Raw genomic sequence first — 18,311 nt, 5'->3', positions numbered from 1 at the left:
CATATGGATTAGTTTTACGATCTGTTTATGAACATTTTGAAGCGCCAAAGTGTCAGTTGCGTAGCTGTCAATGGAGGGACAGAAAGCTCTCAGATTTAATCAAAAAGATCTTCATTTGTGTTCCGAAGAAGAACAAAAGTCTTACGGGTACAACATGAGGGTGAGTAATTAATGACCGAATATTCATTTTTGGGTGAACTAACCCTTTAAGACTCACCAAATGGTGGCACTTATCAGTTGACTGATTTTGAAGAACTGGTAACTGATACAACACTGTATATGTAAGAAATGTTGGTTAAACCAGTCAATCTCTACCTGATACATGGCGATGATTCTGTGCAAGCCAGTTAATGCATATATGAATTTTTAGTTGTCTTCGACTACCATATATTTTTAACATCATGAGTGAATCAAGTGTGCTTGCTTGCAGGTTTATTCAAAGTACTTCATCTTTATCTTAAAGGATTAGTTCACTTTCAAATAAAATTTTCCTGATAATTTACTCACCCCCATGTCTTTCTTTTTTCAGTCCAAAAGAAATTAAGCTTTTTGATGAAAACATTCATCGGAATGAACGCAGCGGCAGTTCCATTTTTTCCCGTAAGTAGAATAGGGAAGGTGTAGGACGTACAGCGTAAACTTTTTGAAGAATACGAAAGTGCGGAGGCACTTAGAAGGCGAACATTTGTTTATATAAAGCATATACATTTACATTTTTTTTTTTTTCCGAATATGACCGATTGTTTCGCTAGATAAGACCCTTATTCTTCGTCTGGTATCATTTAAAGCCCTTTGAAGCTGCACTGAAACTGTAATTTTGACCTTCAACTGTTTGGTGCCCATTGAAGTCCACTAGAAGGAGTATAATCCTGGAATGTTTTCATCAAAAACCTTAATTTCTTTTGACTGAAGAAAGAAAGACATGAACATTATGGATGACATGGGGGTGAGTAAATTATCAGGAAAATTTTATATGAAAGTGGACTAATCCTTTAAGAAATCTTCAATGCTCTTACAAGGTCATTATCGTAGATGTAATGACAATTAACATTGCTATAAAAGGACAGCACAAAGCAAAGAAAGACTATTAACATATTGATCGTTTTATGGATTATTGCCTGATAACTTTTTACCAGGGAGAATAGATGAATAGGAAGCAGTTTCTGTCCATGATATTGAGTATGATGGTCTGTCTACTCATTAACAGTTTTATAAGCATACACCCTGTGATCTGATCCAGCTTGGCTCTCTAAATGTTATTTCAGCTTCACGCCCATGATCACGACAGAATCCAAGAACAACGCATAGATGCAAGCGGTTGTCCGACCCCGTTCACTGATTTTATATTACCTTTCAGTTTATGAAGAAATAAGAGAAGAGCACAACAATTGAGATTCACAGTTACATATTTAACGAAAGACATCGATCCAAATGTCTTTTGGTGTTTAGAACTAACCATGGACTCAGTTTTTACAAAATAATCACTTTACTTATAAGTGTTGCTCTAGAAAACATTGAACTGACTGACTGCCACCAGCCCAGCCGCTGAGCAGGCAGGTGTCCGAGCCCATGGTGCATCTCTTCTCAATAACTCGCACAGCAGGTCGCAGTTACCGAGTGTTGGGGGAGGAAGTGTAGGTAGTAGCTAGAAAGGAAAAAGCTGTTTTGGGCAGGTGAGCTTCATGTCCTGCGGCCACAAGGAAGACATTACTGAAAGCTTGTATGTTGCCAAGGAATGTAGATGTAGATATTATGCCATGTATCACCCCAGGGATGCCGGTGAATATGGTAGACGATGTTTTGGAAGCAGTTTTAGGCAGAATTTAATTCAGGGAATCTGCTTAAAATGGAAAAATACCCTGGTGATGTCAGATTGCCTCTTCACCTGCTGGAACAGACTGGATGAACAAGTATTGAGTTTGTGTAAGGGCTATTGGCCAGAAGCCTAGAGGCAGCTCTATCTGTTGAGTATGGAAGGCTGTTGTTGCTACAAATGTAAGCCAAAAAGGAGCATGACAAGTCCAGTTTGCACAACAATTTCAGACCCATAAGGTCCCACTTGGAATATGTTGGAAGAGTCCTGACCTTAGTGTATTGTGAAGCTGAGGGAGCCCTCTATATCGATTTTTAGTTGCTGTAGCTATGTAAAATGCAGAGGGAGAATGTCATGTGTGGTTAAAACTACCAAACAGTATTTCTTCAGTGATATTGCAGTCATCTTCATACCATAAACTGAGCAAAAAAAGCAAATCAAAAGCACTCTGGTCATTCGCATGCACGTCAAATTTTTATTTTTGACTTGTCGGAAATACTGGTTTACCTAGGATGTTTGACTTGAAATTTTGTGACTTTTCTGAACATGCCTGCGGAGTGTCGACACTCCACTGTGTTGTGAAAAGTGCACTCAAATTTTCTATTACGCTCATGATGTTTGCCAGTCAATTTGTCCTGCATATTTCATTGTTAAATAAGGCTGCACATACCCAAAATAAAAATATTTTTTGATGAATTTTGGTATGTCAGTTTCTCAACCTTAAATACCCCTTTAAGGGTATTTACATTTACATTTTTGCATTTGGTTTATGTTAACTATACAATTTTATTGCATATTTTTCATGCATGTTGAGTTTGCTGGAAATCTAACTCAAGATCTTAGCATTGCTAGCGCCATGCTCAGTTTGAGCTTCCGGAAAGTACACAGAAGAAGTGCTTTTCACAGATTTTTTTTTTTTTTTTTTTTTTTTTTAGTAAATTCAATTAGGGTCGGTTTGACCCCAACCATAACAATTTTTACCCAGATTTTTAACCTAATGCAAGGGTTAAATGCAAGTTAATAATCTAATTTTTACAAGATGTAATTTAAGTCTCAGGGGTCCCCAGAATGCGTCTGTGAACTTTCAGCTTAAAATACCTCACAGATCATTTATAAATCCATGTTGTAAATACTCATTTCAGACAACAGTCAAGAACAGGCTGTTTTCGTGCATGTGCCTTTAAATGCAAATGAGCTGCTGTGCCCCGCCCCCTCTCTACGATCACAGTTCCTGCCTCAATCGGATTCTCTGTCAGATATTAACAAGACATCTGATTGGTTTTGATTATCGTCTCTATTAGATCTGTGGTGCATTCCCTTCAAAAATAAACTAATCCACTGCGTTCAGCGGCTCAGATGTCAGTAAATGAAGACTGTTGTGTTCACTCTTACATTCAACAACAAAACATCTCAATTACTTACCAGACATTGTTGTCGCTACAGCTGCTCGAGCGCGGAGAAAATGGCGGACAGCGTACAGCTCACTGAGGGCGGAAACTATATGGTAATGCAGGACTGTCAGTCAGTAGTCATGGGCGGGGCCTGTGGCTAATGTGACGTCACATTAGCACAATGGTCGTTGGGAGACACTGCTTATGATTTATGAAGATTAACAAAAAAAGGAGTGGGTGGATTTTTATCACTATAGGGTGGTTGTGTACACACACTGTCAACACACATTTATGTCCAAACACTATGAAAAAGTGAATTTTGCATAATAGGTCCCCTTTAATACAAGACTTTACTCATGTTCATTGTGAATTTTTGTGCTTGGTGTGAATAAGCTCTGCAGAAAATGTAATTTGAAACACTGTTTCCACAGCCTGAGTGCCTATGAGTTATCAAAGGACATTCATTTTTTTCCAGAATTTTTGGATAGTGAGAGTGTGCAGCCACTGGTCTCTAATTTCCTCCTTAAGTGCCCCAAACTTAGATAGGCTTCCTAAGTCCTGAAGGTCTGCTAAGCACTGCTGCACTGACTCACCCAACTGCTGTCGGCTCTGGTGGAATAAAATCCGCTGGAGAATGACACTCTGTGGGGCGGCAAAATGTTGCAAATCATTTTACACAGTATGAATATTTGAAGCTCATTAGAGTCTACCAAATATTCTGTGACCTTTCAGGTAATGAAAAGGCTTTTTTAGGCCTTTTTCACTCAGTTTTGAATGTAAAGTTGAGAGCTTTGAGGTTTTTTTAACATCTAGTGAGGAACAATGAGAAAAAGAGCCTCTTATTGTCACTGTCGGTTGGAAACACTATCTCCAAAAATGCTACATTTCAGGAAATTGAAAATACACTGTATTTTTTTAAATAACGAAACACTCAAAGTTGATATTGTGGCTTTATGTATACTGGTCAGTTAGTCATTATATTATTAACATTTTACCAAAATTAAGGTCAAATGGAGTTACAAGGTCTTTGATCAGCAAATGTTGGACATACGTGATTTGTCCGTCATTAGAACAGCCACATTTTAGGCAGTAATTGCATTGCATTACTGTGCATTGCAGTGCTACGCACAGGCTAACAGTTCTGGCTAGGGCTGGGCGATATATCGCATGCGATTCTCACGCGCATTCCGTCAGTAAAGCCGGTTCCCTGATTACCGCTAAATCGCCATCACCTGCTTTCAAATGAAGCGCCATTTAACAGACAGAGCCGTAGTTCACTGATAAGCCACGCAAATATCGCGTTCATTATCGAAGGCGATTCATCTGCGCCCAGCATCATGCACCAGCCCTAGTTCTGGCCATGAATTGACGACAAATGCTAGACTAAGACACTCTTCTCAGACACTCTCCTCAAATTAGGGCTGGGTATTGACACAATTTTCACAATTTGATTCGACTTCTATTCACATTCTATTCTATTCGATTTCGATTCGATTCGATATCAATTATTTTGGATGTAGTATATCAGATACAGGTCATGGCAAAATTTCTAGAGGAAAAAAAATCTGTAAACTACACATGTGAGTCAGTTGGTACTACATTACTATAATATTGAAGGTTAAAATGAACTTAATTGTATACAAACACTTAAATTACACTCAATGATGTTTTTTATAACAAATAAAGTTTAGAATCATATTTCTACTCCAATTCATTTTTTTTTTTAATATAAACATTTAAATCATGGCTGTCATAACTGATTTATTCAAACATGCATTAAATATTGAAGAACATTAAAAATTATAATGAATATGTAACGTGCATATATTTATCAGAATGTTGCTTTCTAGAGTACACTTTTCTAGCTGTCTAATGAGTTTATGGTCACTGAATATGGTTTTTCTGAGGTAAATGTGACGCTTCGTGACATTGTTTACAAGCTGTTTTATTGACGTCTTTCCGAGGTTGATACCTGATTGAGCAATTACACGAGATATGATACGGATTTTGGTAAGTTGTACTGTATCTTTTAACGTACCTTCAGATGTTTATTCATGCTTAGTTCGCGTTGTAACTGCTTTATTTATTTTTTGAATCTCATAATAAGATGGACGTCATTTGATATCTAATATTTCATATCAAAAGTAACAAAGCACAAAGAATATTGCGATTTATTGGATGGGAGGCACGCTATATGTTCTGTTTATTCATCAACTGAAAACAGCCTAGACTAATCGATTCTTGGGATTTTAGAATCAATATCGGTTTGTACACATTATATATAATGTTTCTTGAGTAAAGAATTTGCATTACAAACAAGCAGAGATGGTGCAAAATTCGTGCAGCTCTTCATTCACGATAAAGCCGGGGTGGAGTTACGAGGTTTAACTGACAGTTTGGGGATCCAATGGAATTACAAGCACTTTTTAATACTTTTTATTGGTTAATTATTTGCAGAATTCAAAGACAGATGCAAAGGGGGACCAATAGTAATGATTTATGAAGAAAAAAAAATCAACACTTATGCTGGAAACGAAGGCATACAGTGCAAAACTATATTAAGAATATTTTAAAGGGCACATATTATGCCCCTTTTTACAAGATGTAATATTGGTCTTGGGTGTCCCCAGAATGTATTTGTGAAGTTTCAGCACAAAATACCCCACAGTTAATTTATTATAACCATTTGAAAATGTCATTTTTGGGGCCTGTTTTAAAAAGAGCTGTTTTGGTGTGTACCACCTTAAATATAAATGAGCTGCATATCCCCGCCCTGCCTTTGGATGAGGGCGTGACTTGCATACCTATGGCAATAAACAGAGGGTAGAAGCAGAATGGCTGAGAGTGAGAGACCCGCTGTTTTGTATGGCATTCAGCCGTACATGTTTGAACCGGAATCAGACCCAGATGATGAAGAGACTCCGGCAGAAGAAACACAATTGAGAATGGAGCAGGACGTCTCTGAATGGTTATTTGATACATGTATGTACTTATAGAGTTTTAATCGCGTCCCCTTTGCAATTATGGATGTGCAACACACACACACACACACACTGTGATAACGTTCGCGCAATTTTTTGAAACTACAAACACAAATACTGTGATAACGTTTGCTAAGTAAACATACACCGTTTTTAATACAATATCTTTAAGAAATATATATATACGTGTGGATACACACTATACAAACAAGGTTTAAATTATATACACAGACATTCTACGACGACGACAACAACTTTAGACGCATTTGTTATTGAATTGGCTGACATCGACTGAAATTACTATTTGCTCAAAAAACATTAAATACACTTACTTCTTCTGGAGGTGACGTTGGATCGCGAACAGTAGGCAACGATCCACACTTGAGGATTAACTTTGAAGCAAGACTGAAGCAAGACCTGCTTTGAATTGACCCTCGTTCTCAAAACATTCGGTCAAAAAATGATTCGCGCAAACATAAACGTATTTTGGAATTTTGAGTGGCGCCTTTCCTTCGTAAATAAAATCCATCCACTGCGTTTTCAGTGGTTCTGATGTCGGAAGTAAGTGAAAACTACTATGTTCATTATTACATCCCACAACAGAAACACTTATGTTTCTTAGGAGACATTACCGGCTGTCGTTGAAACAATGGAGGATGGTTGACAGATCACCGAGGGCGGGGTCTATGCCAAAACCAGATTGTCAATCAAACCACGTGGGTGGGGCTTAGCGCAATTCTACGTCACAGTGAGAGCAATCTTAGAACAGGCCGTTCTGAGACAGTGCTTATGAATTATTGAGATTGTAAAAAAAACACTGGGTGGTTTTGCTCACACACTGCCAACACACATTTATGGTCAAACACCATGTAAAAGTGAATTTTGTATAATAGGTGCCCTTTAAAGTACTAATAATAAACAGTAAATTGCAAACTTTGAATCTTAACCTTTGTAAAGTTTTAAATTGTGACATTGTAAAGTTTGCAGATGTGTGATTCTACAAAAATATTTATCACTCAGTAGTGCATGTAGATTCCTGGGGAAAGAGTCTGTTTCTCTTGGTACCGCCACAGAAATGTGTATTCACTCACACACACGCACTTAGAAATTCTCCTTCACGGGATGGATCGCTGCTGAAAGACACAGTTTTGAAAACCAAGCAGCCTAGACGGAGAGTCATTCCCCTCCTTCCCGCACTCTTGGCAGGGATGCAGATTGCTCAGATAAATGACCTAGAATTCCTGGAATTCCCATCTCAAACATTGTGCATGGATCCTGGGTTACTGGCTGTGACAAAGTTATTTGTTAAATTTCTTTCTTACCGCAAGTGATATTCTGACTTTTTTGATCAGCTGTAAGATTTACAGACAGAGAGACCTGAGAAAATTCCTAACAAGAAGTAATTCAGATTTGTGAGTGTAGCTTGAAAAGGGTGGAGAACTGAGAAATGGAGTGATTTTGAAAAAAAAAAAGGGGTAAAAAATAGCATATTTCACAAGAATATTCGTTCATTTAGAAACCATGGCTCTATTCATATCTCTGGGGAAATGGGAGTATGGGACAACATCTGTATTTCAAAGTATATTTTACCTCATAATACCGTATGAATATTCTCATGCCAAGAATCAGTATTTTTAGTTAAATTTTCTTTTTAATATTTTTTGAAGCATACTTATGTACTGTATCATTAAGCCAATACACTTTGGAATATTTCTATTCAATCATAATCTACTCTAATATTTCATTTCCGAGACTACAGAGTAATTAGACTAACTATACACTAAAAATAAATATTGCATTATGACCCAAATATCTACAGTAGTGGCCAAAAGTATTTTTGAAAGGGTATTGGTTCGGGTATTTGTTTTTAATGACCCTACAAATTTGAATAAACCATCAAAATTATTTTATATTTTTTAATGTGAGGGAAAAATAAAACACTAAACTTGTTAAAGGTATTTATATGACAAAAACTACATCTACAGGTTTTATTTCACTATGCAAAAATTGCATAGAAAAACAAAGTCATAGCATACATTCACTACAACATAATCAGTAATTAAAGGTGCCCTAGATTCAAAATTTGAATTTACCTCGGCATAGTTGAATAACAAGAGTTCAGTACATGGAAAAGACATACATTGAGTTTCAAACTCCATTGTTTCCTCCTTCTTATATAAATCTCATTTGTTTAAAAGACTTCCGGAAAACACGCGGATCTCAACATAACACCGACTGTTACGTAACAGTCGGTGTGTACGCCCCAATATTTGCATATGCCAGCCCATGTTCCCAACATTATGAAAGGCATTAGACAAGGCAGCCAGTAACGTCTGGATCTGCACAGGTGAATCAACAGACTAGGTAAGCAAGAACGACAGCGAAAATGGCAGATGGAGCAATAATAACTGACATGATCCATGATTACATGATATTTTTAGTGATATTTGTAAATTGTCTATTTAAATGTTTCGTTAGCATGTTGCTAATGTACTGTTAAATGAGGTTAAAGTTACCATCGTTTCTTACTGAATTCACAGAGACAAGAGCCGTCGCTATTTTCATTTTTAAACACTTGCAGTCTGTATAATTCATAAACACAACTTCATTCTTTATAAATCTCTCCAACAGTGTAGCATTAGCCGTTAGCCACGGAGCACAGCCTCAAACTCATAGAGAATCAAATATAAACATCAAAATAAATACTTTACTCACATAATTCGAAGCATGCATACAGCATGCATGACGAACATATTGTAAAGATTCATTTGAGGGTTATATTAGCTGTGTGAACTTTGTAATTGTGCTGTAATATAACCGAGAGCTCGTGTGGCAGGGAGCACGCGAATTAAAGGGGCGGCGCGCTGAAAAAAATCAGTGCATAGTCAATGATGCCCCAAAATAGGCAGTTAAAAAAATTAATTAAAAAAAATCTATGGGGTATTTTGAGCTGAAACTTCACAGACACATTCAGGGGACACCTTAGACTTATATTACATCTTGTGAAAAAGCATTCTTGGGCACCTTTAATATTTTGTTGGTTCTGTCTTGTTTTTGCATATGTTCATACGCACAATTTGGCATGTATCATTGCGTTATCACAATTAAAACAATCGACTCCAGTCCAAGCACAACTATGCAATATGCTTACAAAACCTTGAACACATTTTTAATCATTTGAATAAAGAGTGAAGAGAATTTTCCTAGGCCGGACTTTTGACCACCATTGTATATATTATATTATTATGTATTTTTAGAAATTGAAAACAAAAAAATAAGTGTACTTTTTATTTTGTCTTATTCATCTCAAAGTTATTGAAGTGTTAGTTCACCCAAAAATGAAAATTCTGTCATTTATTACTCACGCTTATGTCATTTCACACCCGTAAGACCTTCGTTCATCTTTGGAACACAAATGAAGATATTTTTCATAAATTCGACGGCTTTCAAAACACTGCTTCATGAAGCTTTCCGAATCTTTTGTTTCGAATCAGGGATTCAGAGCGCCAAAGTCACGTGATTTCAGTAAACGAGGCTTCGTTACGTCATAAGTTTTTCGAAATTTCAATGGTTCACCACTGGGGGCATGACTTTGGCAGTTTGATACGCGCTCCGAACCACTGAATCGAAACAAAAGATTCGTAAAGCTTTGAAGCTTCATGAAGCAGTGTTTTGAAATCGCCCATCACTAGATATTGTTGAATAAAGTCACTATTTTGTTTTTTTGCCACACAAAAAATATTCTCGTCGCTTCATAACATTAAGATTGAACCACTGTAGTCACATGAACTGTTTTAAATATGTCTTTAGTAGCTTTCTGGGCATTGAAAGTGTTAATTGTCTTGCTGGCAATGGAGGCCTCACTGAGCCATGGGATTTGATCAAAAATATCTGAAGATGAACAAAGGTCTTACAGGTGTGGAACGACATGAAGGTGAGTAATTAATGACAGAATTTTCATTTTTGGGTGAACTAGCCCTTTAAACAAAAGTACAATCATTAGACTGCCATTGTATCAAACCATACCTACATATAAAATGCATGAAGATATTTTCACTTGCTACTGCAGACCGCATTATGCTGCAGTGTGTGTTGGTAGGTCATTATATGTCCATATTCCAAAACCCAAAGCACACATCACAATACTGTAACCTATGCAGGTTGGAGTGGTAGACAGGCCATTTATTTCCATTGACAGTCACACCTGGTACCAGCCCTTTAGAGCCAGATCCCTTGCTCACTGCCTCCTGTGACCTCTATTTCTGCAAGCCTTCCCAAGAGTCTGCCCTAGTGGCACTGCAATGGAGTAATCAAGAGAGGTGCAAACCCCGCCACGCTCTCATTACCACACTGCGCATATCTATGGAAATGAAGAGGCGGCCTATAGCCGCTTCACTGCAGTGCTGTCCTCAAGTGCAAATAAGGGAAAACTCTCGGGTTTCATTATAGTGCAACTGAGATGTTCAAGGGCAGGTTTGCTAGTATTGATTAGTTGTTGACAAGGATTTGTTCTGCATTCAGGTACAATCTGAAGTAAACAGAGCAGTCGCAGCAGATGGAGCATGTGAGGATGGTCGCGATGCATGAATCACTGTCAGCGCGGTTGTAGACTCGGAGGAATGTCTTCACCTAATATATCACATGCTTTGCATGAACACGAATTAAAGCTGTCCATATGGGTCATGAGAGGTATATGAGGCACGCAAATATAGTTAAACAAGCATAGCTTTTCATCCTCAGAATGCAAGCATAAAATGACCCATGATACACATATTTTTGTAACTATACTTGTTAATTGTTGTCAATGAAAGTAAATTTTAATGTGCTGTAGTTTGAGGACACCATTTTGTGCAGAATTGTGTGTGATTTTTTTAGGGGTAGGGTTATTGTATAGAAATTAAAAAAATGAATGCACATAGAAATTATATGAACATTTAAAAATGAATGTACATATGTATTTTAAAGTAACCCAAATTTTTTTTAAGGTAAGAAAAGGGAATATCTTAAAATTAGAAATGAATATGGCTTCATTTGAACAACACATCTATCTGGATTTATGTCATTAGGGGGGGTTGTTATTTTTAGCATGTAGTGTTTGTGTGAGGAAGACGAGTGTTGTTAGGTGTGCAGCACTGCTCAACCTTGAACAGCGTTGCAGGGCAGATGGGCTTAGTGGGGGGCAGTGGTTCAGTCATCTGTTTTCCCATGCAGAGGCAGAGTTAGCCGAGTAGAGCAGTCCTAATGAGACAGTGCTTTCTGACTGCACCCAGCACATGAGAGGGATTAGCGCTCAACGCTAACAAGCTCAGATCTCAATTAGACAGGCTTCTATAACTAAGTTCAACCGGCTCAAGAGGAGAGCAAAAGACAAGAGTCTTATATATGACATAACGTTTGCGCGGTCACTTCTGAATGTGCCCCTCTCTCTCTTTTTTCCAACAATCTCAGCCAAACCAGTGAACTTGTGGCATGTATTAAACTGGCCCATTGTTCCCTGTCTGAGATTTGATTTCACAGGCTTGACTAATGAAATACTTCATCCTTGCCTGCCCCTCTGACTGATGAGAAGTTAATTAGAAAACTAACAGAACCTCTCAGGAGAGGGAAAGCCCCAAGCTTTGGACACAACAACAATCTGAGGCATTTTCTTTTTCAGAATCTGCTTGTTTTTTTAAACAAAATGACATTTTAAAGGAATAGTTCACCTGAAAATTAAATTCTGCCATCATTTTACTCACCCTCAAGTTGTTTCAAACCTTTACACCATTCTCTTATTACATTCCAAGTCTTCTAGAGTCGAATCATTGAATCTGTGAGAAACGGCTAAGTCGGGATTCGTGAATGAATCATTCTTTTGAGATGGTTACTTTCAATAAACTAATTGAACCAGTTTGTGAATCGGACTGATCTGATAATCCAGTTCAACTCACTGATTCAATGATCCAGATAAAATGACTTTTTTGAGTTCACTGGAGGAGAATTAACAGTAAATAATGAATTATGAAATTTTGGTTGTTTTTTCAAGAAGCTTGGAATATGTTTTTATGGCTTTCTAATTAAATCTTTTTTGTTTTGCACGGGAAAATGAAAGCAAATGGGTTTGAAATGACACCAGGGTGAGTAATAATAACAGAATTTACATTTTTGAGAACTAATTCTTTGAAGGTTAGGTATGTGGGCAAATATTCCTGTTTATCTGTAGTGCCATTTTGATATTGCAGTGTTTTGCTTTGCATGTGGCAAGACTGAGTCACTAATGGTTAGAAGAATATAAAAATGATTCACTACTTCCTTAAAAGTCACAGGGGAAATTTGAACACTTTCATTTTAGAAAATTAAAGGAAAGCTCTTGGGGATTTATAATCCAATAGCATTGTATCTTATCTATGTTTTCACAGCAGGCGTATGCGTCCTCCACCCAGCAGATGGCACCACCCAGTCCCAACACCACCACCACCACCAGCAGTAATGGAAGCAGCAGCACTGGGGACCAGCTGAGCAAAACCAACCTGTACATCCGTGGTCTCCATCCAGGAACCACAGACCAGGACCTGGTCAAACTATGTCAACCGTGAGTGTCCTTTAGCGATCCTTGTTTCGTGTGGAAATGAATTTAGGTATGGTGAAGGCAAGTATGGTCAGGTTCATAATCAGCAGTTGAAGAGAAACTCAGGGTGTATAATAAGACCAGAATATGCATTGAAAAAGGGGTGTGTGGGAGAGAAAAACTCGAGCGTCCTGATTTGACCCTTCACGAGAAGGTTAGAAATGCACTGCTGGCAGATCATTTTGAAATGAATGTGAATTACTTAAAGTGTTTTTGGATAGGCTCATGCAGCATCTTGATTTAGTAGACGTTGTGTAAATCGCACATTTCTATTCATGAAATGTTTTTGATATTTTTATAACATTTTGGTGCAAAGCCTGAGGGGTGCTCCTTTTTCATCTTGGTATTGGTTCTCATTCCATGTGTTTTGTTGGTAGATAGGGAATTTATCTTTTGAAATAAATCTCATGTCACTTTTTCACATTAGATCTGTGCTTTCATGTTAGAGGACATTTTGGTGGAATGTAATGACACAAACTCAACAGAGGTTTGGGTTTCAAACAAAGCTCTTTTTTGTTGACCGACTGCAGCGTTTCCAACAGCTAGGCATGACTTTCCCTGCCTGTGCCTCGCTTCCTTTTAGGGTTGATAAAAGTAAGGAAGGAAGGGTTTGAAGAGAGATCATTGCTTTTGCTTTTGCTTCTCCCACCTAGATGTTCCAAAGTTCCAAATTAAATTCATTAACTATGAAAAAAAGTTGTTTTCATCCATTTGACATTCAACAACACAGCACTTTCTGTTATTATTACTCAGTTTTGTGTTTTAGGGGTTTGATTTGACTTTCCTAATCACTAAGTCAATTTAAAGGTTTGTTGGTAAACTGCAATGAACTGCTATAATTGTTAACTAAAATTAACATTTTTGGTAAATGGAAAGGCTAAAATAAAATTAAATAATACTATTAGAGGAAAACCCTCAACTTAAAAAGCTTTAAAATTAGAAATGTTGACTTGGCCACTAACTGAAAAAGTTTAAGCTGAAATGACTAAAAACGCTAAATAGAAATATATAAAAATCTAATAAAAATGACAAAAACATGTAAAATTACTAAATCTTAAACTAAAACAGTTTAAAACAGAAAAATTAAACATAAAAGACATTCAAAATATGAATTAATTCTATAATTGTATTTAAATAATGCTAAAATGACACTAACTGCACTCGAAATGTATTAGATTATTACGGAAAAATGTAATCCTCTTTTTTATTTTTGTCAAGTTGCCAAAGCAAAAGTAAACAACTCAATGTCTTTGATGCCCAATTTGATGTGATTTATGTTGGACAATAAAAATATGATGCTTTATTGAAATGTATATTCCATTTTAAAACAAAGTGCTCATATATTTAAGTTGATGTACAAAGAAAGTGCACAGATTTGAGAAGTAATGCTGAAGATTCTAAGAAACGGCTGAGATGAGGCTGCCCAGCGCTACAGGAAACTCTGAGCCCAGGGGGAAAGGGAAAGACAAACAAGGGCAACAGCTGGGAGGGAGAAGAGACGAAAAGTTGTTGGTGATGGGGGTGGGGAAAAGCTGGAAGAGAGAAAGAGGGATTTTGGGGAGTGTGAGAAAGAGAGACTGAGAGAGAGAGAGAGAGAGATAAGAGGTAGTCAAATACATCAGGTGTTTCTTAGCAAAGAAGCTGCTGGCGGAGGGGATGTTTGGTCAAGTAATTCCTGGTACCTTTATAGAAAGCGAAAGAGCAGATCACAAGTCGAATGGTTTTAGAACACTAAAGCTTGTTTTATGAAGAAATGCTATGCGAATTGCAGCAAAAGGACAGCCACTTGTATATATCTCATAAATTTAAACAATATCACATTTTAAACACAATATTGCCAGTTACTCGTCTATTTTTAATCTACCAACAAAATAGTTCCAAATGGAACAAAAGCCTTAATGATTCAGTTATTTTTGACCAAATAAGTTAAGTGAATGATTTGTTGACATACTCATAAAGATAGTCACTTGTTTTGTTTCTGAATGAATCAGTGTTTTGAATGAATTAGCAGAGTGAATGATTCACTGTGTTTCATTTAAATGAATTAGAGTCACTGAAGCATTACATAAGTAAAAAAGAAGCCTTTTGTTGACTTTAATTTTAAGTGCCTCAACAATGCTAAAACAAGGTCAATGTGAGTACTAGTTACTAGAGTCAGGCTACACTAATGTTTGCTTGACCATGACTCTTGGATGGATCTCACACATGACTAACTGCAACGCTACCCCATAGGGACATCAGGGAAAAACAATACTAAATTCGACTAACCATAAGGTCATTCATATTTATAATGGCAAAATAAATAGGCTTATCAGCTTTTAAAATGGAGAAGAAAAAGCTTCCCATGTCTTTTGTTAGTGACTTTAATGTGAGTACGTCCAATCAAATTATACCTTGTATTGCAATTTGCAAACAGTATTTCATTTGTCTCTTGTAATGTGGCTAATATTAAAATAAAATTTGACCAGTGTTTGTTCCATGTTTTAGGCCGGTAAATCACACTTTTGATGCTTACACACTATTGATAATGATGCCACTAAATACATTTTTTAACATCAAAACCAAAATTAAAGTTTTTATTTTGACTTTTCAGAATGTCGTGTTCACAGGTATTGAACCAGCAGTAGAAAAGTTCTTCAACAACAAGCCGCCTCTTTATATTTAAAAAAAAAAGTTATATATTGCTACGCTAGCATTATTTGTGGTCACAGCTGAAGTGCGTTCACACTGCTTACATGTTTACTTGTTGTAGTTTATCCCTGTTGTGTGCATAAACTAGACACTGACACAAACAGCCATTGGCGAACCGCTAACCATTTCAGCCGAAACCAGATTTTTGTTTTTTTTGCTGTTTCGCTAAAAAAATTTTAGTTGCCGAAATTTCTGTGCATCACTAATGATCAAATTGCCTGATCAAATTGATCATTTTAAACTCCCCCATAGTCAATAATTTTATCCCTTAAAACTCATCTTTGATCACCAAAGTGACATATTTAAAAATTTTCCTTGGAAAAAAAATCTTCATGCTTTAAAATAGCTTGAATGTAACTCTACACACTTGCCTCATTTAGTATACGCAGTTCTATAACTATGCAAATTAGCCCCCTTTCCACTCACTCACACCAGCTCAGAGATCCACTCGTTAACAATCTCACATTGACGTGATTGGTTACAAGGTAGTTTGTGACATCAGAACACCAGCAATTTTAAACCACGTTTTTGAGACTGTCTTTACTTCACTGCAGTTTTAAGGAGAAAATTAGTGATTGACCGATTTTTATTTATTTTTTTAGAACCGATACCGATAATTTGTGTTTATGTGCCTGACAACCGATATGGAGAACCGATATTTATTTACTGTTATACTTCTGTTTTTGACACAATTGAACTGAACAAACCATTTTATTTATAACAATCACTCCCTCCTTGCATATAACACAAATCTTATTTATACACCAATAAATAGAGGGGTCTGAAAGTGCAAAAAATAAAAAAGTGCACTGTTACTTAACTGTTTTTTGTTAAATTAGTAGTCTTTCATGTTGATTTTAATCTTCATATTACAAAAATAATTGCATTTATAAAAAGCATCAGCCGCAACACTAATGTTAACAATAAGCAAAATAACAATGTCTGTTTTCAAATGGAGAAAATAAATTAAAGACAGGAGTCACATCAACTTTGCATAAATATAATACTTTATTTTAAACTACAGTTTTAGTAGATTTATAAGCTGTTTAATAGGCTAAAGTAAAGAGTGAAGAATAATTCGCTGGATAATGTTAAATAACTGAATAATATTCTCTGGAATATTGGAATATAACAAACAAAACATTGTATTTAATTGCATTTCTCAACTAGAATGCTATATCAGAATTATTAATGTTTTTGTCGTTCTAGATTATGAAATAACTGCTGACAAAGCGTTGTTTATCTATGCATTTACACAGAACTATACTCGCGGAGATGATAAATAATTAATTTTTATTAATGTTTATTAGTGAATTAATGGTTATATAGTAAATGTTATATAATTGCGGTGTTTTAAACAAGTGAATCTTGTTAAAAGTTACATGCGGTGGCCGTGCTGGAGCATTTCCGTTGTCTCGTCTCCCCTCAGATGCGCTGTAATGGCGATCCTGCACGCAATTCTCAAAACACCCACAAGACAGCGGCGTTTATCGGTAAATCTGATATTACAAAACCGATATCCGATTATGGTAAAATGCTTAAATATCGGGGAAAATATCGATAAATCGATATATCGGTCGATCTCTAGAGAAATTACTCAGCAGTGGTGTTGACTTATGAATTTGCACGTTTTGTCTTAAATCGCATTAAAAGTACCACATAGACATATAAACAACATTAAAAACTTTTATTGATTTTTGTACAATAAAAAAATGGCAGTGCACTGAGTTGCCATTTTCATGCATCTTTTATTTTTAATGAAAACGTACGCTAGACAGATGTATTTGATTTGATGATTGAAGATGTTTGGTGAAATCAGAACTGCATTTGTTCTATTCTATGTCCTACATGAACGACTCTTCAAGTCTGAATTTTCAAATAAGAAACTGAAACTACTTGTAATTTTTCCAGTGGTTTCCTATTGCTTCCATGAATGCTACAGTTCCATTATATAGATTTAGTTCAATCATGAAGATCAGTGTGAGGCGCTGTGCATTGGCAGTAGGACCCATGAGGAGCCTGGCAGAGGGCATTGTTGGTTGATTGTTGTGGCTCCCAGCCAGAGCTGTGCAGGGCAGACAAGGAGAACTCTCAGGTTACACTGCAAGCACATGCCTGGAGAGAGAACACCTACCCCCCATCCCCATCCCTCAAACACCCGCATGCCTCCAGTAAGCCATAGAGGCGTACATGATCCTACAGCTATATACCTGTATCATGCTGCAGCAATGCCTCTTCCTAAGATATGCAAAGCAGTATGAACATGGTATGGAATCCATTATTCAAAGAGCATTACCATTTGATCAGGGCTTCTCCAGCACACTGGCACCCTCATGAAGATTTCATGCAAATGATTTCTGAACATGGGGGCCCATTGAGCGGCGCATTGTGAATGGAGCAGTGCTGGTGCCCTAGGTTTATGAGTTTTTGTGCCCCCGCTGCTCGGCTGTTTCCGGCTTAGATTACACTGGCTCTTCCAAACTGTGTTTGACCTTATAAAATATCAGATACACATCAGCAAGTCTTATGAGTTTGGTTGTATTTATTATTATTAAGCTGTTAAAATTTGTTCAAGGCGTTTATCTGTTGATCTAAACCAAATGTTACTTTTTGTTCTTGTTTTGTAATGCACAGCTATGGAAAAATAGTGTCTACTAAGGCCATCCTCGACAAGACCACCAACAAGTGTAAAGGTAAGATGTGTTGCAAAATGTAATATTTAAAGAGATCATTTCACTCGGCGGCCATCTTTGAAACACCTCTCGCGCATTCAAGTGCAGCTCCTATCTCTTTGAATGGGAAAACATCAAATTCTCCAAAGCTGTTTG

At 36.8% G+C, this 18,311-nt stretch overlaps 1 protein-coding gene across 2 annotated transcripts in view; it reads left to right on the top strand.

Moving 5' to 3' along the window:
• Positions 1-18,311, top strand: part of rbms2b (RNA binding motif, single stranded interacting protein 2b) — a 38,014-nt gene that overhangs the window by 5,820 nt on the left and 13,883 nt on the right. For both annotated transcript variants that reach the window (XM_048177402.1, XM_048177403.1), the window contains exons 3-4: positions 12,584-12,756; positions 18,118-18,176. In XM_048177402.1, coding sequence (XP_048033359.1) covers positions 12,584-12,756; positions 18,118-18,176 — 232 coding nt within the window. The remainder of the gene's footprint in view (positions 1-12,583; positions 12,757-18,117; positions 18,177-18,311) is intronic.

The sequence above is a fragment of the Megalobrama amblycephala genome, linkage group LG24, assembly GCF_018812025.1.
Source record: "Megalobrama amblycephala isolate DHTTF-2021 linkage group LG24, ASM1881202v1, whole genome shotgun sequence".
In the NCBI taxonomy this organism is placed as follows: Eukaryota; Metazoa; Chordata; class Actinopteri; order Cypriniformes; family Xenocyprididae; genus Megalobrama; species Megalobrama amblycephala.
This window is presented reverse-complemented; position numbering and strand designations above follow the sequence as displayed.